The 17,417-nt window shown below is 42.0% G+C and overlaps 1 protein-coding gene across 1 annotated transcript; it reads left to right on the top strand.

The window, feature by feature from the left end:
- The first annotated feature begins 1,531 nt into the window (after positions 1-1,531).
- LOC117038984 (autocrine proliferation repressor protein A-like) lies at positions 1,532-12,681 on the top strand. The gene is made up of 9 exons (XM_033136010.1): positions 1,532-1,586; positions 6,792-6,932; positions 8,105-8,279; positions 8,838-8,886; positions 10,100-10,222; positions 11,313-11,411; positions 11,538-11,627; positions 11,812-11,941; positions 12,662-12,681. The coding sequence occupies exons 1-9, from the start codon at positions 1,535-1,537 to the stop codon at positions 12,679-12,681; spliced, it is 879 nt and encodes a 292-aa protein (XP_032991901.1). The 5' UTR covers positions 1,532-1,534.
- The last annotated feature ends 4,736 nt before the right edge of the window (positions 12,682-17,417 follow it).

Genomic DNA, 17,417 nt, shown 5'->3' with positions numbered 1-17,417 from the left:
AAAGACCCTGATGTTGGGAAAGATGGAGGGCACAAGGAGAAGGGGACAACAGAGGACAAGATGGTTGGACAGTGTTCTTGAAGCTACCAACATGAGTCTGACCAAACTCTGGTCCATGGGGTCACGAAGAGTCGGACACGACTAAACGACTAAATAACAACAAATTCATGTTGATTTATAAAACTACAAGTGAGGAACTCAAACTATATTCTTGTTCTTCCTGTATGTGGCAATATATTCTGTCTGTGGTGTTTCTTCCTGCTCTTGGATGTTGATGTTATCCATAATGCCTTGGGCACAGCTTAGATATCCCATTGTTGTTCCAGAAATGTCTTCATTGCTCCATCCCATGCTTTGTTGTTTGCAACTTTAACAACGGTAGCAAAAGTCACTCTGTCCCAGTAAATAACCTGTTGTCACTATTTCCCCTCTCAGCCTGGGAAGAACCATCTGTCGAACTGCAGATGACTCAATAAAGAACCTTATCAATTCCTTGGCAGTTCACAGACTCCTTTCACCCTTCCTTCCAACTGGAGGTATATGAGCAATTATACTTCCAATTAAATTAAATTCAAAGTCCTCTTGGCGCTATTCAGTTCACTTCGTAAATAATAAAGGATGGGGAAGAGTCAGCTATAGTTCATATAAGAAATAGCAACTAAAATATAAGCTAAATGCTATTAGGTCCATACACACACACTCCCCTCCCTGCCCTGAACTCAGAATCTTTCACTCTTTAAAATACACATACATGTCCATCACACAGGAAGACCCTGATCCAATAGAAATACTTACAACAGAGATACAGTGGTACCTCGGGTTGCAGACACGATCCGTTCCGGGATGCCGTTCACACCCCGAAAAGCCCACAACCCAAGCAGCGATATCGCGCTTCTGCGCATCCTGTGAAGATCATGCGGAGCGCTTCTGTGCGTGTGCACGCGGCGAAACCCGGAAGTAAACACTTCCGGGTTTGCTGCGTTCTTAACCTGTGCCGTTTGCAACCCGCAGCGAACGCAACACGAGGTACGACTGTGTATTTAAACTTATTAGTTATTAAGTTAAACTTGTGACCCGTTCTTCTAACAAGTGATGTTCAAGGCCAACAATAGCACAATTATAATAAAATGCAACCCCTTCTATGTCATTGGGCTTATTCAGCTATGTAAACCAGGTCAACTTCCTCCAGAATCAAATAGTGGCCCTGTGTGCAGGTATTGTTTTGCAAGGCAGTATCGAGGCAGACTTGAGAAAAATATTGTCCTTCATCCCTTTCTGCTGGCTCTAAGTAGAAGCTGAATAAAAAGGGAGAAGTGGCACTAGGAGGCAACCTAGTTTTTGAAAATAATAATAATGCCTCCTTAAGGCATAGAAAGGGCTGGAGCTCCCCCTACTCATGCAAATGTCTTTGCCCAAATAAAGCATCCATCTACAATCCTATACACACCTGTGGAGAGTTACTGCTCCTAATTATAATAGGAGGTCTTAAGAAACATGCATAGGCTGCCACCATTCTATGGTACCTCTTTTGATTATGCGGAACGATATGCTTCAAGCAAGGAAGGTGTTGGAAGCACAACAGATAGGTAAATCTATCAATAGCCAAAGGGCAATTTCTGCTGGCAATTATAAAAGAGGTGTGGGTTGCCTAGAAACCAGTTGATGTTTTCCACATGTGGAGGAGTTGGAAGGAAAATTAGGTCTGAAGGAGGTTCATCTCAGGACTTGTGGTGGAATAGGTCTCCCTTCTCTCAACTAGGCCTGTAAATAAGCTTCTCTTCAAGTTATGTACTGTTCCTGTTCAGTTTGCCCAGTAAAGTATGGTTAGTTTCTTTTCTCTCCAGACTCCCTCTGTGTTACTCAAGTTAACTCTGCTATCAGCTCATGGGTCCAGAAATACTGTTATTGTAAACAGTGACTGACTCAGAGAAAAAAATAAAGTACCGGTAGGCCCAAAGCAGAGGAGGCGCCTGGAAGTAAATATGGCAAGCAGATCAGATCATAAACTAGGGATCGGCAAAGCTGAACAATGGGAATTCAAGCGACACGTGCAAGAATAACCTGTGGGAAGTGGCGAATGCAGACCGGCCTGCCGATAACCTTGAAAATGGGGGCAAAAAGAACAGGCGAGCGAAAGCGGTCATCACCTTGGTTGTGGAAAATGACCAGCTGATTCACATCAAAGGAAGATACATCTAGGGTATGTAGAATGCCTTAAAGAGATTGCATGAGTGTGCAAATTTAAACAATAAGCTGTACCTGCTGTGCAGGGGGGAAATTGTCCAGGGGTATAGGGGTCACTGTCCCCTTGCTTTTTCAGGAACTCTGTTGTAGCATCCTAGAAACCTGGCACTGGGTGCTTCATCACCTAACTGCCCCCTTTCCGGGCTCTGCCTGTCCCCTTGGCGGGTCCCTCTGGTGCCTTTCTTCCCCCGCCCAACTAGCCTTTTTGCGTGCAATGCAGAGGCTTCTGCTGTTGTTGTTGTTGCCGCAGCCGCCCACCACAAGCAACGAGGCCAGCTGTTACTCTCAGGCAGCAGCAGGGCTGGAGCGCATTGTCTGCTATCCACGCTTGTTGAAGTGCACCTGCTGCCGCAAAGACAGCATGGTGTCGGTGCAGGCGGGCCACAAGTGCTTCTGCCGCAGGCAGGACTGTGTGTAAACCACGTGTGCCCTCAGGAAGGAGTGCCAATGCGTCGTGCCCACCCAGGGGACATGGTGCAGGAAACAGGTCACCAGCACTTGCCTGTTGCTATTTGCCCAAGCAGAGAGTTGGCACTGAGCCTGATGGTGGGCAGCGGAAGTGTAGGAGCCTGCGATGCTTACTGCCTGGTATTCCAATGCAGGCAAAGATGAATGATGTCAGAGGGGAGGGCACCCAGTCATGTCACAAATGTAGCAGTTTAGAAAGAAGATGGCTTAAGAGAGAGAAGGTGGCAGCGCCCTCCTCTCCAGACACATACACACAACAAAGTCCATGTTTGATTTGGACCGGAGCTTTGCAAAGTGTTAGGCTTTGAATCTATTTTCAGTTCAGCCGTCAAGAATGACATTTGTGATTATGGTGATGATGTTTCTGAGTATGCCAGGACACATTGCTCCCTGAGCCTGTATGGAGTGATGACAGCAAACCCCAGGCAGGTATTTTTCTTATTACATGTTGTGAACATGTCAAAAACCACTTCTGTATTTTATGTGAGTGCACTTCTAGATCACCCTGAAGCACAGATATAAGGCAGAGCATTTGTTGTTGGCATTGCAGACATGAGCAGAGGAAACACTTGCACAATAGTAACTCAGAATATTACTTGAGAGAGAGCTAGTAATTGTTTGTTTGGGATATCTGTTACTGACCTGATCGATCTGTGTGGTGGGGACCAACTTACTACAAGGCTATTTCAATAGCAGAGATGTCTACAACTACTCCTGAGAATGATCTACTGTGTCCAGGATCTACTGGACACTGTTTTTGAATCCAGTTCATTTCAATGGTGTTTGCATTGGAATAATGTTTGAAATCATGAGCAGAGTATGAGCTATCTTGTATGTGAATGGTGAGATATAAATTTAAATCATAGTATTAACAGTTCATAGCACTTTTCCTGTCTCAAGCACAGAGTAACAGGTTTCAGTGAGACTCCCAAATATGTTTTAAGACTGCATCCCTTCACTGCAATTCATAGCATGGTACAGCAAATAAATTGAATTCTTAGGGTGTGTAGTAGGTTGGGCTATTAGCCTATCATAATGAAAGGAACAATGCCTATCTGTGTTGTAAATAGTGTCATTCAGTTGAACCTATTAGTTTTGTTTAGGCTAAATAAATTGCATTTATGAACTTTCCTTCATACATGCAGTTGTGGTGACTAAAGGTAGAAATCATCTTGCAGAAGTCCATTAAAATTAAATAGGCGCATCACTGCCCTCTTTTGTTGCTCTTAATCATTGCAATGGCATTTATGCAAGTGAGCTTCCCAGTGCATTTGTGCTAAACAGAATTCCAAGCAAAGAGACTGAAAGCTCATTTTTACTGCATATTCTTAAAAGATGGTGTGGCTGTGAGAGGGCATGGCTGTGATTATCATGACAGGACCCAGCACTTCTGAATTTGGCACTAAGCTACTGCCACTACTCAAACTGCACGGGATGAGGCTCCAAAGGGACAGCAGATGCAGGAGCATGTGAATTCCCTGCTGGAATTCGTGGAGCATCTGAGAAGAACAGGGGAGGGACTGAAAGATAATAATTCTGCAGCCCCATTGCTGCACAGCCTTGGCGAATCATACAGGGCCCTGAGTGGTGCTGCGCAAAGGAAGGAAATTGGTGTCATGACCCCTGAATCTAGCTGTGACTTGGATACTGAGTCAGAGCCTGCAGGGTGAGCAGATGCTGCACTGGGTCAACGTCAGGGATCAGAGTTGACTGCTGAAGATAGGAAGGCCACTGAAGCTGTTGGACAGGAACCCCAGAGGAACCTCCCACACTATTATTCAGCCGTAGTTCCATCTCTTTTCCAGATCACCATTCGGGTACCTGGGTTCAAGAACACATAAGTATTTATCTCAGAAATTCCCACAATCCCAGCCACATTTCCACATGCAGGCTGCAAAAGGGGGGGGGCAATGCTATGGAAAGCTGGTGCAGCACTCAGCAGGGGTGCTGTGGCTGCAGCTCATGCTGCTGGAATCCTCCCCAAGTTGCTATCCATTATAATGGTGCTTCCAGAGAACGGCAAATGCAGTTTCATTGTGCTAATCATTCTGATTTTCCCAAAATACACCTCAAGAAAAAGAAGAAGAAAGATGGCTACTTATACTGTTGGATAACCAAAATGATTTCTCCTCTTGAATGAAAAAAAACAATTTAAACAGCAAGTATTGTGGCGACTGCACATTAGAAAACACACAGAACATGGGAGTCTCACCTAAGGCATTTCGTGTTCACTTTTGGGCATTGCTCAAAAGTCTTGTCTTTGATAGTTCAAAGGAAATGTCTGTTAGGGCACAATTCCAAGAAACAAAGGGTGGCAACAGCATTATTTGCTTAGGGTATGAACAAATATTCTGCCAAACAACAGAATAGAATCCTGATCAAGAAGAGAAAATTAGGAAAAGTTCCAGGAAACAAGAAATGAAGTCATGTTATGCCTAATAAACTACTAAATGAACCTACCCTGTTTCAGTCATCATGTTAGATTAAATACAAAAAACACTGGAACTTTAATTCATTTATAGCAACATTTAACAGGGTGTGCTTACGTTATGGTACATGCAGTTTTGTATTTTTATGTTGACGTGTCTCTTCTTCAGCCCAGTGGAACCATGTTTTCAGTGCTGTCAAGGACAACATCCAGATCACTTCTGAAATATTTTACTTTGAGGGATACTTACGAAAGAAAACATTTAAGTTAAGTTGCCCCAAGAATTGTTGATCCAATTTTACAGAGATACCATTGAAACTGTTCTCTGTAATTCTATTACTGTCTGGTATGGTACAGCTTCTAAGCTGGATAAGAAGAGGCTCCAACGAGCAGTAAGAATTGCAGAGAGGGTAATTGGTGTTAGTTTGCCTTCAATAGAGACACTTTATGCTGCTCGAGCCAGGAAGAGAGCAGAGAGAATTGTTGCAGACCCTTCGCATCCTGGTCATTTACCTGTTTGATTTACTTCCATCCGGACGTTGTTACAGGACTCTATACACAAAAACGTCTAGGCACAGGAATAATTTCTTCCTTGTGCCATCAAATTGTTGAATTTCTAGTTGTGTGCAGAAGGGAGGTCAGTTGGTGGTATGGGGTTCCTTTGTTGTGCTGTGTATCGTGAGGGGAATAGTGTTTGTATGAGGTACGTTTTCTTTACAATGCTATGTAGTCGAAGCAAAATTCCAAGTATGGTTGATACTTGACCAATAAAATTATTCCTTATTCCTCATTTAAATAATGAAAATAAAATAAACACTTTCTAAGTCAGAGAACAAACAGTTTGAATCATTGTGAACAAGTTGCTTGAGGATTTTTGTTTCTAAATTCACATTTGAATGAGCTCTAGATAGAGTGGACACCAAGACTGGAATATAACTCACTGTTCCTAAATACTATTGTTTGCACTCAAGGACAGGCAGCAAAATTTGGGCTTAAACAGGCAGTAAAATTTACCACCTATTCCCCCCCATACACATATGCAAACAGCAGATTTCGGCAGTTCATAATGCCTTGCATTGAGGTTATACACACTGTACCCATGCAAGACAATGTGCCTCTCTTACTAACTCTAAATACCTGAGAGTAAGCCTGCAAGGAAGCCCATTACAAAAGGGCATTTGCTTCTGCATTGCTTCAGGCAGTGGCAGGAATGAAAAAGGGAAGAGGCAGGTTGCTGCTTGCCACCATGTGCCACCTTTTTCTTGTTCCACTTCAATCCAGGCCTGAACTCATCCTTTAGGTGTAGCAGAGCCCCCAGTGGCTTCAATTTGACGATGTGGCTAGGAGGATGCCTTGTGACTGGACGTCACTGAAGAACAACTGGCACATTTCCATCTGCATAAGAGTTGCCCTGAGCATGTGATTCGGGCCCTTCCATGCTCAGTGACCTATTGTAACATTTATGGAGGGAGCTGCCCTGTAGAAAAGCTCTGGTGTGCGCTGCCAACCTACCTGTTGGTTAGTGTGATGTGAAGCAACTGGGACAACTGCCAGCAGGACACAGTCAAGTGTCTATTTCAAGACGAAGATACTGACTGGACTATGTATGCTGCTGTCTCCCTTCTCCTATTGACCACTTGCCTGCCCTCAGGATGGATGGTGAAGCAGAAGGCCCTGGATGACTACGTCAAGCAGCATGACCCTCACTACAGCTACACCCTCAAGAACAAGGAGGACAGGCCAGATGTCACCATCTATACCCTCAACATGACCTCCCTGAAGTGGCTGGATGGTGAGAGCAGAGGATGCCAGTTCTTCGCTTGCCCTTTTCATTTGAGGAGGATGAGAAAGAGCGGGAAAACCTAATGTGATGAGGAGGCTGCTGGATAGGTGTAATTTGCTCTGTGGGAAGTAAGGGAACCTGAGGAGGAGCAGCTACAGGCCTAGTCTCCCTGTGGCTGGCTAGAAAAGGGAGCATGGCCACTTCCCCAGCCTCTGGGGGAAACATAGTTCTGAGGCAGAGATCAAGACATAGGTCCAAGCAGCAAATACAATCTCTTTAGTTAGCACAAATTATTAAGGTTTCAATTAGAAAACTTTGTAAGGTGAAGGTCTGATAAAAGAAGGGTGAAGTCGTCCTGTCTGAGAATGTAATGAAGAAGAAATGATCCACCATCTAAAGTTCAACTGCAGGGCAATTGGGAGCTAAGCTTTAATTAATGCAAAGGTTTGTGCTGGGTCATGCAACTTTTTTGGGCCAGCAGCATTCTCCTATCAAATTTCTCCATATCCCAGACACTTCCAAAATCTGCCCACAAGGAATTGTTCACTTCAGAGCCCAATCCAACGTGAAATGTTTTCACATATTGCTGCATCCTGCTTGAGCATGTGGAACAAGATACATGCCCCAACCTCCAGTCATTCTGACCCTTTATTGGGGGATTTTCCTGACTGCTTTTATGATGACTCTTTTTTTACTTAGTGCATGGTTCTTTTGGTGCAGATTCCCATGTGAATCAGTACACCGTTCTTACTGTTATCTGCAGGAGTGGCTCAACATCCCTTTCCATTTCCCTTCCTTCCATGCTCCATTTTGATTGCTGGGGTCGATGGGATTTGGAGTCTAACAACATCCCTGCCCTAAATGATGTCAGGGGAAACCTGGTGACCTTCCTTTCACTCCATCTGTGCTAACCCTGTGTGTGTGAGATTTCTCCACTATTGGATAAATATCAAAACAAAATATAAAATCAAAAAATCTTTCCAGTAGCACCTTAGAGACCAACTAAGTTTGTTCTTGGTATGCACACAAAAGCTCATACCAAGAACAAACTTAGTTGGTCCCTAAGGTGCTACTGGAAGGATTTTTTGATTTTATATTTTGTTTTGACTATGGCAGACCAACACGGCTACCTACCTGTAAATGTAGATAAATATCAGTTATGTTTCTGTGTATCCATTCAGATTCTGAAGTGGATGCGACAGTTTGGTGGCATGAACTGACCATTGTTGTCCCCCAAAACCCCAAAATGACGAACTTGTGTTTGCTGATGATTGGGAATGGAAGAAATGATGATGTCCCTCAACCCATGGACTTAAGGGTTGATGAAGCCATTATGACAGCAAAATCTGCTGGGTTGTAAGTAGCCGGAAGAATCCCTGAGAAATGATTATGACATCGACTCTGCTTTGTTAACAAAGTTAAAGGAATTAGTAGCCCTACTAGAATAGAGAACTGTGAAGCAGATGTTTAATGGTAATCTAATCCAATTAACTGTATTCAAGAAAGTTTCTTTATCTGCCTCTCAGCTTCCCAGTACATAGGTACAAATTATGACCAAGATGCTTCTTGACCTCTTTGTCACACATACTCAGATCAGGCATCCAAATCATTTAAGAAACTGTAATGACCATGATTTACTGTTAATTAAAATGGCAGCAAAAGAACATTAAATTAATATCAGTTTGCTCTTCTCTGAACTGCTGTAATATTGTGTGTCTTGATTTTAGCAAATTTTATGACTGGTCTGGCCCCAAAGCCACCCAGAGCTGTTGGCTCTGGTTGCTTTGGCATCATTGCCTGTCAATCTTCATTGCCTGTCAATTGTGTTGATGTTATTTTCAAAGTAGCATGAAGCACTTTCACAGCCATTGCAGAACAGATACTAATGACTAATACTTCGCTTTGTCTCTGAAGTTGCACAGCTATTTTGAGGCAGATCCCAAACCAGCCAATTACCTACCATGTAAGTGCTCTTCCCACACTCTTTCATACTCTTATGTATGTCCACAGAATGAATTGATTGGGTGTAGGGATGTTCACATCTGTCAGTTTTGATTTCTCTCTGTTTCTCATCCACACACACCCATCAAATCTAAAGTTCAGTTCTCCACAATTATGCACCAGTCTATGGAATTCTTTTAGGCGCTTGTGAAGTTTCATCAGTATTTTAGTGCAAATTTCTCCTAATAAGCACATTTTGTGTGTGTAATTTCCCCTAATGTACACATTTTTGCAAGCACTTTCCCCTAATATTATGCACTTTAGATGTTATTTTTTCCTAATACATCATTTACTTATTATTCGTTTCCTTCAACACACATATCTCTAGGCGATTTACAATAAAGCAGGTAAAAAACAAAAACAACACAATAAGCAGGAGATATATTTTAAACATATGCACACAACAGTCCAAAATAGACACCCATAGCAAAAGACCCATTCATCCAACGGGGAAAAGCTGTTGAACAAAAATGTCTCCAATAGTTTGTAGAAAGTGCAAATAGTGAGCTGTCCCTGTTCTGTGGAACAGAATTCCTGCTGGGATACAGCACACACCCACTCTCTGAACCTTCCACAAACAATGGAAGACATTTTTGTTTAGATACATTTTTCCAGCTGGATGAAATAGTCTCTGCCATAGATGGTTTATGTTGAATTGTTCTCAAATTTATCTCCAGGCTGTTCTTATTTTGTATGGGTTTTTAAAGCAGCTACGTGTTTGTAAACTGCTTTGCTACATGCATTGAAGGATATGAAAAAAAATAAAAATAAAAATAGCATGTGCACTTTTGTGTGTGCATTATTTTGCTGGCATACTGCATCATGAAATTCAGAAGTGCGAAATCTGCGTGGACAGGTGTTTCATTTCGCATATTGCTTCAGACAACACAAATGAGGGACGTTGATGCTAAAATGCAAGGTGGTTTGAATTTCCAAAGAATTTTTGTTTTCCAAAGAAAAATTTTTTATTTCACTTTTGATATATTGATCCTCATTCTGTCAAGCAGAATTGCACAGCCTGTAACAGAACTGAATGAATGCATTGCTGTGCTAGAGTAATAGATAATGGCAGTTCTCATTCCACCTGGTATGAGAACTAGGACAGACCTATCATGTTGTTCTAGGGGACCAGATGGGATGCCTCAACCAAAAACTTTGATCTGTTTTGCTTCTAGAAAATCGCTATGCAAAAATGCAAGAACGGCATTGAAGATTATGCCGTTTTTTGTTCATGGCGGAAGTTCATAATTGACAAGATGGCACAGCCAGATGTGTTGATTCAGTTCCCAATGGTCAAGGTAACTCTGGCTTCTTCCTTCTTTCTGGATTGGTGGACAGACACTGCCAACATTCAGGAACATGTTGCTGCTTGTTCCCAGCAATGCAGTAATGCTAGAAGAGTTATTTTAAAGGTTTCTTAAGCTTTAAGAAAAAGCTTAATACTGTAGCAGCATGGAATCATTCTTTAGCGGAATCGCGGGCAGGGGTTGGGAGTGAGGGTAGGAGCGAGGAGAGTCCCCTCCCCTTGTGCTGCTCAACTGACTGGGAAACAGCTGAGAGTGGTGAAAAAAGGTGCTGGACTTCAGAATAAAGTTGATCTTTATTCTGAGCCCCCCCCCCCATTTTTTCTACTGCTTGACTGAGCCATGGGAAGATATACTGTCGACCATGTAAGATTAGGCAGTTGTTCAGAAGCAGCCTGGGAAGTGCAGGCTGTACAGTTCTGAACAGGAAATAGGAAAAAGGGCATGTTTCATGGAGACTATGCACACAGACTAGAGAATCTACACATGCCCAGAATATGTGCAAAAGGAAGTCAAGATACCGTACATACATTTTCAAAGGTCTGTTTGGGATTATACATAATGGCCAGATAATGTTCAAAATTTAGTTGAAGATACGAACATTCTGCAAAGCCTATTAGGGATTATGTGTAATTGCCAGTGATATACCAAATTCACTCGATATATGCACATTTCCCTGGCCTTGCTGGAAATTATATATGATGATCACAAATTCTGCACAATTCCCTCTTCATTGAAGGATTATGTGCATATTCTGCTTGAGGCCTGATGAACGAGCACAGTGTTGCAAAGAACTAAACACAGAATATATCAGAGGGTGAAATTAATTCATGTTGTTTCTAGGAGGAGGATTTGTAAAAAAAAAATAAAAAAATCAGTGAGCTGATGAGTGCTGATCCTTACACCAGCACACTGTGTGTACCCTCAGTATTGCCTTTGCAGAATATAGGGTGCCCCGTTAAAGCTCTGAAGACAAAACTTCTTGTGATGGCACTGTGACTATGCCATTCTAACAATACAGTATCCTCTTTGCAAGTATGTCCTTTGAATTCCAGAGGCTGTAATCTTTTTGTCTTGTGTTCAGGCCACTGTGCGGGCCATGGACACCATAACAGCGTTCTTACAGAAAGAATCTGCTGGAAAGATGAACATTGCCAAGTTCATGTTGACAGGTGGTTCCAAGGTAGGTATGATGGTCTGTGCTGCTTTGCTTTCCATGTATGTAACCCATCAGTTGCATTATCCTCCTTGTTTTCTTCTCGTTCCCAGTGCACCTTTGCAACCTCATTCTTTTGTCTCTTTTTGGCAGCGTGGCTGGACTAGCTGGCTTGCGGCAGCCGTGGATGAAAGAGTTGTGTCCTTTGCTCCACTTGTATTTGATTTTTTGAATATCATTAAGGTGAGAATCCAGTTTCTTCACAGTAAAATAGTGTAGAGAACGACAAGACTGTACAAAGGGCAATGCGCTACGTGTGTGTAGTAACTCTCCATTCTATAGGATTTAAAGTACTTAAGCTTTGGCACTTGCTGTATGGAAAATCTTAATGTGCACAGAGAACTCACTTCTGGCTGCTTTGCTTTAGAGCTGGCATCATCAATACCGAGCGTACTGTGGCTGGACATTTGCATGGCGGCACATACATGAACTGAAAATTACTCGGAAGTTGGACACTCCGCGGTTCAAGATATTAACTTCGCATGTTGATCCACTTGGTGAGCACTTCTTACGTTCTCAAATTTCTCTGATAAATGATATGGTAGCAGAAGAAAGGATAGTTGTAGGAATGGAGGGAAAGGGCAATTTTAGTGGTGCTACAATGCATATAACAAGCATGGAAGAGCATGGTGTTATGCAGAGGAATAGGGAATGGCTCGATCAAATGAAGTCTTTCCTACTTCGGTGTAGATCCATTATTTTGTCTGGGGTGGGGCAGGGTGGGTGGAGCAAGTAAGCAATCAAGTAAGCTGGTCATTGATTAGATACTTTTGCATGCTGTCCTTCAACAGCCTGCCTTGAGTAAGTGTTCACTCCCTTGCTGTCTTCCCCCACTCTAAACTTCCAACTCCTTTTCTCCTTCCTCTCTCATTTCTCCACTCCTCCTTCCTCTGCCTCTCCATGTTTCTTCCTCTATAAGCCAGTTACCGGCTTTGTTAAGCTACAACAGCCATTTAATTAAGTGGTATACAAATTTTGTTAAATGAAATAAGTTTCTATTGTGGCATGTCATTAACCATATATAATCTGCAGACTTCAGCTTTTGCTTGACTGATTCTGGAAATCAAACGAATATGAGAACTGCTGCAATTTCAGCACCTGTGTCCACTGGACAGAATTCTCCCACATCCTTACTTTCTGCCCCTTGAGTGTATGCCACTCTTTAGGGATTTGTGGTCCTTTCTCTGTTCTGCTTATTCTCTATTGCTTCTGTGCAGTCTTGCTATCCTTTTTATGATATTTATGATAAAACAGGCACGCGGGTGGCACTGTGGTCTAAACCACAGAGCCTAGGGCTTGCCAATCAGAAGGTCGGTGGTTCGAATCCCCGCAACGGGGTGAGCTCCCGTTGCTCAGTCCCAGCTCCTGCCCACTTAGCAGTTCGAAAGCACGTCAAATACAAATAGATAAATAGGTACCGCTCTGGCGGGAAGGTAAATGGCGTTTCCATGCGCTGCTCTGGCTTCACCAGAAGCAGCTTGGTCATGCTGGCCACATGACCCGGAAGCTGTATGCCAGCTCCCTTGGCCAGTAAAGTGAGATGAGCTCTGCAACCCCAGAGTCGTCCGCGACTGGACCTAACAGTCAGGGGTCCCTTTACCTTTATGATGAAACAAGGTAGTAGCAACCTGAGAAGTATATGTTGGTCATTTCTATAACAGCTAATTTTTCCATCCCCAGCATATAACGAACGATACTTAAACAAGCCCAAGTATCTAATCATAGCAGCAGGAGATGAATTCTTCCCTCTCGATGATTCCCACCATTTCTTCAGTGAACTATCAGGAGCAAAATATTTCCGGTGAGTTCATGCTGCTGCTCTCATTTTTCCTTTCACTATCAAACAGCAGCCCATGTTCCGCAAAACTATACAACAAGCTAACTCATTCCGAGCCAAGAAAATCTGAATTCTAATCTGCATCAGTTACGTGCATTTAAATGATAAAACCTTTTTTTTTTGCTTAGTTCTGTAACGTGTTATTGTTGTGCAATAATTCTGCATAGTCTAATCAAGGACAATGGCAAGGAGCTGTGCAGGACACCAAAGCTTCACCCCTGATAACTGGAAACTTCAGTAGCTCCTGTGGCTTTTGAGACTTTACCGGGCACATCCCACACACTCCCAAGCACAGGACAGGATTCAACTAACAAACTCTACCAGTGGAAGCCCGCACAAGGACTTCCACTGGCACAACAAGGATTCCCCCCCCCCCATTTCTGCACCCCCTTCCAGTTGGCAGGGGGGGTTCAGGTGAACTCCTGGAACACAGGAGAGGAGATAAACAAACTCTCTTTTTTGGAGGAAGGGCAGAAGTGACCCAGGTTGTTAGGCAGTCAGTGGGTGGTGGTATTAACCCACCTTTGTAATTAGAATGATAAACAAGCAACCAGTGAACAAAATGCTGGTTTAGCCATCACTCCAATCGACACTGCAGTGTTTCTGATGAGTATCTGCCACTTAAATTATTATTATCATTCACTATGTTTACATTGTGGAGGAAGACAGTGGAGGATAGGGGTGGCTGGCGTGCTCTGGTCCATGGGATCACGAAGAGTCAGACACGACTGAACAACAACAAATGTTTCCATATCCCTCTCTCAATTTGCTTGCCATCTTACTAATTAAAAAGGATTTTAAAAAAAGCCTGCAAAGTAGTTCTGCCCTCTGATGGGTTGAAACTTGATGACATAAAGGACACCAACCAATGGGTTCTGTGCAAAGGTAGTTTTCGCTGTGTGGTTCAAATTAATCTATACTGCCTTAGAAACATTTACAATTGTCTTTACCCTCAGTAATTCCTGGCTTCATTGCAAGTGGGAAGTATGTATTGTCTCCTCCTGTCTGTTCTCTTCCTTTATTCTAAATCATATTTTAGTGCATTTTATATAAACCTTTCTTAATATTCAGGTCTATGAACAAAAAAAATATTCTTTTCACCTGTGATTTGAGAGGGATGGCAATTTTCCTCTAAGGCCACACAGGAGGTGGGTTTGAGCAGCCTTAAAATGTTGGCCCAGCCTTTCCTCTCCTCAGAGCAGCAGCACTGCCAGCACCCTCCACCCCTACCTGCCAATTTGCAGCTTGGAACAACTAAATCATGGGTTGCAGGGCTGAATAGGTATTATTTGGGTGCTCGCAAATGGCAGTTGAGTATGCCTTTCCACATAGTGCTGTAATATTTGGGATTATTAAATAATTTAGCTGATTGGGCAAGAAATGATCTGACAGGTGCAGCAAGGGTAGAGAGACAATTAAGCAGAGGCTATGCTGTTGAGCACCCTGAAGCATTTTTAGAATGAACAATTTTCCATGGTGCCTCTTTTGACAGTAACCTTGAATCAAAAGGCAGGACTTCTGATTAAAGGGGCAGGGCTTAAGGTAAAAGGAGGAAGCAGACTGGAACACATTTCAGTTTGGTGGGTGCTGTGCCCTTCATTCTTGTTATAGGTTAAGTTATGATTTTGTTTACCCCAATTTGCAACACTTTACACTTGCATATACTGAATTTCATTTGCCATTTTTAATGTCTGTTCACCCAGTCTGGAGAAATCCTTTCAGAGCTCCTCATAATTGTGATTATTTTTTTTAAGCACCCTGAAGGGTTTAGTAATAAGATAACCAGTAAACTTGGGTACCTTACTTTCATCCCTAACTGTAGATATATATACAGGTAGGTAGCCGTGTTGGTCTGCCATAGTCAAAAAAAAATTAAAAAAAAAAATTCCTTCCAGTGGCACCTTAGAGACGAACTAAGTTTGTTCTTGGTATGAGCTTTCGTGTGCATGCACACTTCTTCAGATACACTGAAACAGCCTTATATAAGGGTCTGGTGACTTCTGTTTCAGTGCATGCACACGAAAGCTCATACCATGAACAAACTTAGTTGGTCTCTAAGGTGCTACTGGAAGGAATTTTGTTTGTTTGTTTGTTTTGTAGTTATATATATGACCAAAGAAAAGCAGCCAAGAGATTTTGGCATTAGAACAATCCTTCACTAAGGATAGAGAGTCTGTTAGAGTTCAACTCTAGATCATCTTAAAATGCACAGGTCTAGTGCTGATCTTTGGTGGGTTCCCACTTTCTACATCCTTCCATTAGGAAGACTGCCCATTCCCTCCCCCTCCCTGCTTCATGTTCTTTAGCTGATTACTGTTTCATTAGGGGATCTGTCATCTATCTCATTACTGGTAAGCTTACTCAGGAGCATAGCTGTCAACTTTCCCCTTTTTAAAGGGAAATTCCCTTATTCTGAATAGGATTCCTCGCAAGAAAAGGGAAAAGTTGACAGCTATGCTCAGGAGTCCTTTATCAAAAGTTTTTTGAAGGTCGCTAAGTACACAACGTTGACTGGATCACTTTTTTGAATCTCTCAAAGACCTCTGAAAGATTTGGAAGACTGCTAAAGATGTATTATAATGAAATCAGCAAAGAGGGATTAGAGGATGTCATGAAACAAAGTGAGAAAAAATAAGAAAGTTTTTATATAGGTTTTTAGAAATAAGATGTATTTTTCTTGTTATAGAAAATAAGTTTTAATTGTTTCAATATGTGAAAATCAATTGAAAAAATTGAAAAAAAAGAACTCTGAAAGAATAGCCACCCAAAGTGGCTGGGGAAACCCAGCCAGATGGGTGGGTTAATAATAATAATAATAATAATAATAATAATAATAATAATAATAATAAAAAATTAAATTATTATTAGTAGACTTACCCTTGTAAAAGCCAAGTCTTGTTCTTTTATATGCTAATTATATTTTTAATAAGGGTTTTCACCTAATTTCACCTATTAACTGGCCTGTTACTTCCTAGATCCCCTCTTGATTGCATTTTAAAAGTTGGTGCCATTTGCATTCCTCAGATATGGAGACAGGTCTTTGGAACCAGTTAAATATTTTTGTTAGAAGAACAGCAATTTCACATTTGAGTTCTTTAAGAACTTTTTGGTGGGTAAAATCTGGCGATTTTCTCTCTTTTTTAAATTTGTCATTAGAGCCTAGAACTTGGCTACAGATCCCTGCTGCAAAATTCACAGAGGCTTTGAATTGGAATACTGCCTCCCCCCTGTATATTTTTCTATATGTGTATATTCCAAAGAAGAAAAACCCAGAAAAAGTCAAATTTCTGTGATTAGAGGAAATATGCAATTCCTTTGTCTATTGCAAGGGAGCTATTATTTCAAACACTTCTCTGTTGCCCTGCAGGGCCACCCCAAACAATGATCACTTGATGACACGGGACCCATCGATTAAAGTATCGATTGCAATGTCGGTTATAAGCTTTTTTCTTAGCACCATTTTGAATTTGAAAATGCCCCAAATTTCCTGGAAGAGAACTGAGGTGAGGAAAACTCATGTTGCATTACATATTGTGCAACGTAACTAATTCAGTCATGCGACTTGTTTTATTATTTACTTCAAGCCATGGGTACACATAGCCCTTTAACTAATGAAAATCATAGTTTATCAAGGACACTCTGTTAAGCTCAAGCTTACTAGGAAATTATCGGTATTATTGGAAGCAGGAAGCCTTGGTCAATGTTCCAATAAATGACAGGAACAATTATGACATTTGGCCATTTTCTGAGGGCACTTGGTTGGTTTTGAGCTTTACTGGTAAATATTAGAATATTATGACATTTCCTTTTGGCGTTTTAATGTTACATTCAGATACAGTAAATATTTAAATAGTCTCTATTAGTATATGTCAGGCATGTCCAACAGGTAGATCATGATCTACCAGTAGATTACTGGACGTCTGTGGTAGATCACTGGCTCTTCACAAAGAAGCTCAACAACTTTGGCTCCCCTAAAAAAAGCTCAACATTTTTGCCCTGCAAACCCCCCCCCCCAAAATGGGGCTTTCCTCCTCCCTAAAAGAAGCTCAACAACTTTGACCTGAACCCCCCAAAGGGGGTAGATCACTGCCAGTTTTTAACTCCGTGAGTAGATGGCAGTCTCTTGGGAGTTGGCC

The sequence above is a fragment of the Lacerta agilis genome, chromosome 2 (assembly GCF_009819535.1).
Source record: "Lacerta agilis isolate rLacAgi1 chromosome 2, rLacAgi1.pri, whole genome shotgun sequence".
NCBI classification, from domain to species: domain Eukaryota; kingdom Metazoa; phylum Chordata; class Lepidosauria; order Squamata; family Lacertidae; genus Lacerta; species Lacerta agilis.
Note: the sequence above shows the minus strand (reverse complement) of the source record. Positions and strands in the feature narration are given on the sequence as shown.

Coding starts and splice junctions, on each gene's coding strand:
- LOC117038984 (XM_033136010.1), top strand. CDS start 1,535: ATGCGGAACGATATGCTTCAAGCAAGGAAGGTGTTGGAAGCACAACAG. Junction 6,933..8,104: donor CTCCCTGAAGTGGCTGGATG/GTGAGAGCAGAG, acceptor GTATCCATTCAG/ATTCTGAAGTGGATGCGACA. Junction 8,280..8,837: donor ACAGCAAAATCTGCTGGGTT/GTAAGTAGCCGG, acceptor TTGTCTCTGAAG/TTGCACAGCTATTTTGAGGC.